We start from the raw sequence: 5,301 nt of genomic DNA on the forward strand, positions 1-5,301 counted from the left end.
GCTATGTGGTTCAGGCTGGTCTCGAACCCTTGAGCTCAAGTGATCCACCCGCCTCAGCCTGCCCTCTCTCTCTCTTTTTTTTTTTTCTTTTTGAGATGGAGTCTCGCTCTGTGCCCAGGCTGGAGTGCAGTGGCATCATCTCAGCTCACTGTAAGCTCCGCCTCCCGGGTTCATGCCATTCTCCTGCCTCAGCCTCCCAAGTAGCTGGGACTACAGGCACCTGCCACCACACCCAGCTAATTTTTTGTATTTTTAGTAGAGACGGGGTTTCACCATGTTAGCCAGGATGGTCTCAATCTCCTGACCTCGTGATCTGCCCGCCTCTGCCTCCCAAAGTGCTGTGATTACCGGCATCAGCCACCGCGCTCAGCCAGCCTGCCCTCCCTTTTTAAAAAATTGTCTTTATTAGGTTGGGTGCCATGGTTCATGCCTGTAATCTTGGCACTTTGGGAGGCTGAAGCGGGCAGATCACTTGAGTCCAAGAGTTTGAGACCAGCCCGGCCAACAGAGTGAAACCCTGTCTCTACTAAAAATACAAAAATTAGCCGGGTGTGGTGGCACATGCCTGTAATCCCAGCTACTCCAGAGGCTGAGACATGAGAATCACTTAGACCCAGGAGGCAGAGGTTGCAGTGAGCCAAGGTCGTGCCACTGCACTCCAGCCTGGTCAACAGAGCAAGACTTTGTCTCAAAAAACAAAACAAAACAAAACAAAAAACAAGAGAGGGCAAATGATTGGATGAGGTGGGTTGATGGATAAATGGCAGGGTGGTTGACTGGATGGATCAGTAGAGAGATGGGTGGATGAATGGGTAGGGTGATGAATGGATAGTCTGGTGGATGGATGGGTGATGAATGGATGAGTGGATAGTGTTCATCTAACAGACCAGTAGATAAGTGAGTGGATGGATGGATGGGTGGGTGTATGGGCCAAAGGGTGGATGGATGGATGGGTAGATGTTAGTTCTGATGGTTTAATGAATGGATGATAAGGTATTATATTTGAGTGGGTATGTGGCAGGTGCTTGGGTGGTTGGGTGGGTGGAAGAGCAGATAGAAAGGTGGAAAGGGGGGCTGGGCATGGTGCCTCATGCCTGTAATCCCAGCACTTAGGGAGGCCGAGGAGGGTGGATCATTTGAGGTCAGGAGTTTGAGACCAGCCTGGCCAACATGGTGAAACCTGTCTCTACTAGAAAACAAATTAGGCAGGTGTGGTGGTGGGCACCTGTAATCCCAGCTACTTGGGAGGCTGAGGCAGGAGAGTCAGTTGAACCTGGGAGGCAGAGGTTGAAGTGGTCCGAGGTAGCACCACTGCACTCCACTCCAGCCTGGGCGACAGAGAGACTCTGTCTCAAAAAAAAAAAAAGAAAAGAAAAGAAAAGAAAAAGAAAAAGGTGGAAAGGTGGGTGAGAATGTATGGACATAGGCTTGAGAGTTCAAGATGCTTTCAGGGGCAGCACAGGGGTCGCTTCTCCCTGTTGACCCTGCCCCTGGCCACCCTGCAGGTGGGAACCGTATCACACAGGCGGTGCTGGGCGCCCATGACGGTGGCGTGTTTGGGCTCTGCGCCCTGCGGGACGGGACGCTGGTGTCCGGAGGGGGCCGTGATCGGCGGGTGGTCCTCTGGGGTTCTGACTACAGCAAGCTGCAGGAAGTGGAGGTGAGGAGGGGCAGTGGGCTCAGATGGGGGTGGAGAGACCCCCCCATCTCACCAGGGCTGCCAACACCAGACCCCCCTCCCCACAGCATGTCACCCCATGCCCACCCCTGTGTGCATCCTACTCATCTTCCCTCTTATGTGCGCACCCAGGTCCCCGAGGACTTTGGCCCTGTGCGCACTGTGGCAGAGGGCCACGGAGACACGCTGTACGTGGGGACCACCCGCAATTCCATCCTGCAGGGCTCCGTGCACACAGGCTTCTTGCTGCTGGTCCAGGTGCGCCTCCCTCCACTTCACCCCTCCCTCTTCCCAACTGTTCCCCTTGTCTTCCCTGCATTATCCATTCCCCCTCCCCACTCCTAGTTCTCCTCACTTCCCTGCTCTGTCCCTTCTCTGACCTGGCCCTGATCCAGGACCCCTTCCCAGGATCCAGCAACCAAGAGTTTAACTCCAAGCACAGCAGAGGGGCCCCAGGCCCCTGCTCCAACTGTGCTGCCTCCTGCCACCCTGATTGGGGGTGGCATCCTTCGGGTTGGTGAGTGTCCCTACAGGTTGTCCCATGGCTGCAGACACCCTGGCCACACACCTCTCGGTCTCCAGCTCCACAGATTGGGGAAGGCCCTGCTGGAGTCTGCTTGCATTTCTTCTCGAAGCTCAAATGCCTGCTCCTCCCTTCCTGGCCTCCTCCCTCCCTCCCTTATCCCCGACCCAATTAAAGAACTCACCTACTGGGAAGCACTATATTTATACTTTTTTTTTTTTTTTTAAATTTTTGAGACAAAGTCTTACTCTGTCACCCAGGCTGGAGCGCAGTGGTACAATCTTGGCACATTGCAACCTCTGCCTCCCAGGTTCAAGCGCTTCTCCTACCTTAGCCTCCCGAGTAGCTGGAATTACAGGCATGTACCACCACACCCAGCTAATTTTTGTATTAGAAACAGGTTTTCACCATGTTGGTCAGGCTGGTCTCAGACTCCTGACCTCAGGTGATCCACCCACCTCAGCCTCCCAAAGAGCTGGGATTACAGGCATGAACCACTGCGCCAAGCCCATACTATTATATTGGCTATAATAATTATTAATTGTAATATTAATACTACTTTGGAACACTGAGGCAGGCAGATCACTTGACATCAGAAGTCGAGACCAGCCTGGGCAACATAGTGAAACACCATCTGTACTAAAAATACAAAACATTAGCTGGGCATGGTGGTGTGTGCCTGTAATCCCAGTTACTCAAGAGGCTGAGGCAGGAGAATTGCTTGAACCTGGGAGGTGGAGGTTGCAATGAGCTGAGATCCTACCACTGCACTCCAGCCTGGGTAATAGAGTGAGATCCCATCTCAAAAAAAAAACTTGTTATAAATAATAATAGTTAGACATTTCCATTTTGTGACATTCTCTGAATTATCCTTATGTTTAGCATTTTATTTATTTATTATATCACACAGCCTGGAATGTAGTGGTGCCATTTCGGCTCACTGCAACCTCCATCTCCTGCGCTTAAGGGATCCTCCTGCCTCAGCTTCCGAAGTAGCTGGGACTACAGGTGTGCACCATCACACCTGGCAAATTTTTGTATTTTATGTAGAGATGGGGTTTTGCCATGTTGCCCAGGCTGGTCTCGAACTCCCGAGCTCAAACAATCTTCCTGCCTCAGCCTCCCAGAGTGCCAGGATTACTGGCCTGAGCCACCGCACCCGGCCAGCATTTTCCATCCATGATTTGAGTGAGCACAAGAATGCTATGAGGCACACACACCAATTGGCTCCATTTTACAGACGATCAAGCTGAGGTTCCAAGGCGATGTCACCTGCCTAGGTGACTGCCCTCGGTCTGTAATAGAAGGCCGAGGGTCAGAGCCATCAGGTTTAGTGCCCTCTGTGAGGTCCCTCAGACTTCTGGGCTCTGTCTGGCTGCAGGCAGACTCCAGGAGGGCCTTCCCAGATCCTTGGAGCTGGAGACCTGGGAGGCATGTGGCCAGGGTGCAGCCTATTTGACCCCTGAGATCAAGCTCTGAGCCACCATGCCCTCCTGCCTCCCATTGTGCAAAGAAGAAAGCAGAGGTCCCTGGAGAAGGGGCAGGGTTTGCCTTGAGTCACACACTAGGGCATGGGTTCAGATGCCCAATCGAGGCCCCCTTCAGACACACCGGGAAGGGTCTTCCCTGGGTCCCGCTGGGGCAGGGTGAGTTACCCAGCACATGTCTGGCATTAGGGTTGGGTGGGAAAAGGCCAGGGCTGCTGTCTCCATCCTGCTGTCCTCCCTTTCCACCAGGGCCATGTGGAAGAGCTGTGGGGTCTGGCCACACACCCCAGTCAGGCCCAGTTTGTGACCTGCGGGCAGGATAAGCTGGTGCATCTGTGGAGCTCAGAGTCCCACCAGCCCCTGTGGAGCAGGATCATCGAGGTGAGGGGCCCGGGGACTGGAAACGCACCGTTCTAACAGAACTACCTTTCTCCATGTGTCAGAGCTCAGCATATTAGACTGAAACCAAACAAGGTCTTTTTTTTTTTTTTTTTTTTCTCTCTTTGAGATGGAGTCTCACTCTGTCACCCAGGCTGGAGGGCAATGGCATGATTTCGGCCCACTGCAACCTCCACCTCCCAGGTTCAAGTGATTCTTCTGCCTCAGCCTCCCGAATAGCTGGGATTCCAGGCACACACCACCACGCCCAGCTAATTTTTGTATTTTTAGTAGAGACGGGGTTTCACCATGTTGGTGAGGCTGGTCTCGAACTGACCTCATGATCCACCCACCTTGGCCTCCCAAAGTGCTGGGATTACAGACATGAGCCATCAAGCCTGGCCCAAACAAGGTCTTTTTAAGCAGGGTGGGGGTTTTGTCCAGGGAACTGGGTGCTTAGAAGCTCTCTCAGAAGGGTTGGAGGAGTAGGTTCCTGACTGGAAGGGAGCCCAGGATGACACAGAACCATCCTGTTGGGAGCTGCCATGAGGAGCGGGGAGTCAGGAGCCGTTGAGTTCAAGGAAGGTGTGACTGCTGCAACAGTCAAGTGTAGAGCTACACTGTGCCATAGGCTAACCACTGGCCACACATGGCTATTCACAATTAATTAAAATGTAAACAGAATAAAAATTTTAGCTGGGTGTGGTGGCTCGCACCTGTAATCCCAGCACTTTGGGAGGCCGAGGCAGGTAGATTGTGTGAATCCAGGAGTTTGAGACCAACCTGGGCAACATGGCAAAACCCCATCTCTACAAAAAATGAAAAAAAAAAAAAAATCAGCTGTGCGTGGTGGTGGGTGCCTGTAATGTCAGCTACTTGGGAAGCTGAGGCAGAAGAATTGCTTGAACTTGGGAGGCAGAGGTTGTAGTGAGCTGAGACCATGCCACTGCACTCCAGCCTGGGCGACAGAGCGAAACTCCATCTCAAAAAAATAAATAAAAATTAAAAAAAATAAAAATAAAAAGAGTCTTAAAATTCTGGATGCCCTTTGTCCCAGCATTCCCTCATCTAGGAAATTATCTAAAGAAATTGTCGGCCGGGCGCGGTGGCTCAAGCCTTTAATCCCAGCACTTTGGGAGGCCGAGACGGGTGGATCACGAGGTCAGGAGATTGAGACCATCCTGATCTACACGGTGAAACCCCGTCTCTACTAAAAAATACAAAAAACTAGCCGG

The 5,301-nt window shown here is 52.3% G+C and overlaps 1 protein-coding gene across 4 annotated transcripts in view; it reads left to right on the forward strand.

Annotated features, from left to right (window-relative positions):
* The window catches only part of EML2 (EMAP like 2), a 35,230-nt gene that overhangs the window by 20,814 nt on the left and 9,115 nt on the right, over positions 1-5,301 (forward strand). For all 4 annotated transcript variants that reach the window (XR_003309987.1, XM_026457349.1, XM_026457348.1 and 1 more), the window contains 3 exons: positions 1,506-1,660; positions 1,811-1,936; positions 3,938-4,069. Coding sequence is in view for 3 of the 4 variants with exons in the window: in XM_026457349.1 (XP_026313134.1) it covers positions 1,506-1,660; positions 1,811-1,936; positions 3,938-4,069 (413 nt within the window). In the remaining variant the exon portion in view is untranslated. The remainder of the gene's footprint in view (positions 1-1,505; positions 1,661-1,810; positions 1,937-3,937; positions 4,070-5,301) is intronic.

The sequence above is a fragment of the Piliocolobus tephrosceles genome, chromosome 21 (assembly GCF_002776525.5).
Source record: "Piliocolobus tephrosceles isolate RC106 chromosome 21, ASM277652v3, whole genome shotgun sequence".
NCBI lineage: Eukaryota > Metazoa > Chordata > Mammalia > Primates > Cercopithecidae > Piliocolobus > Piliocolobus tephrosceles.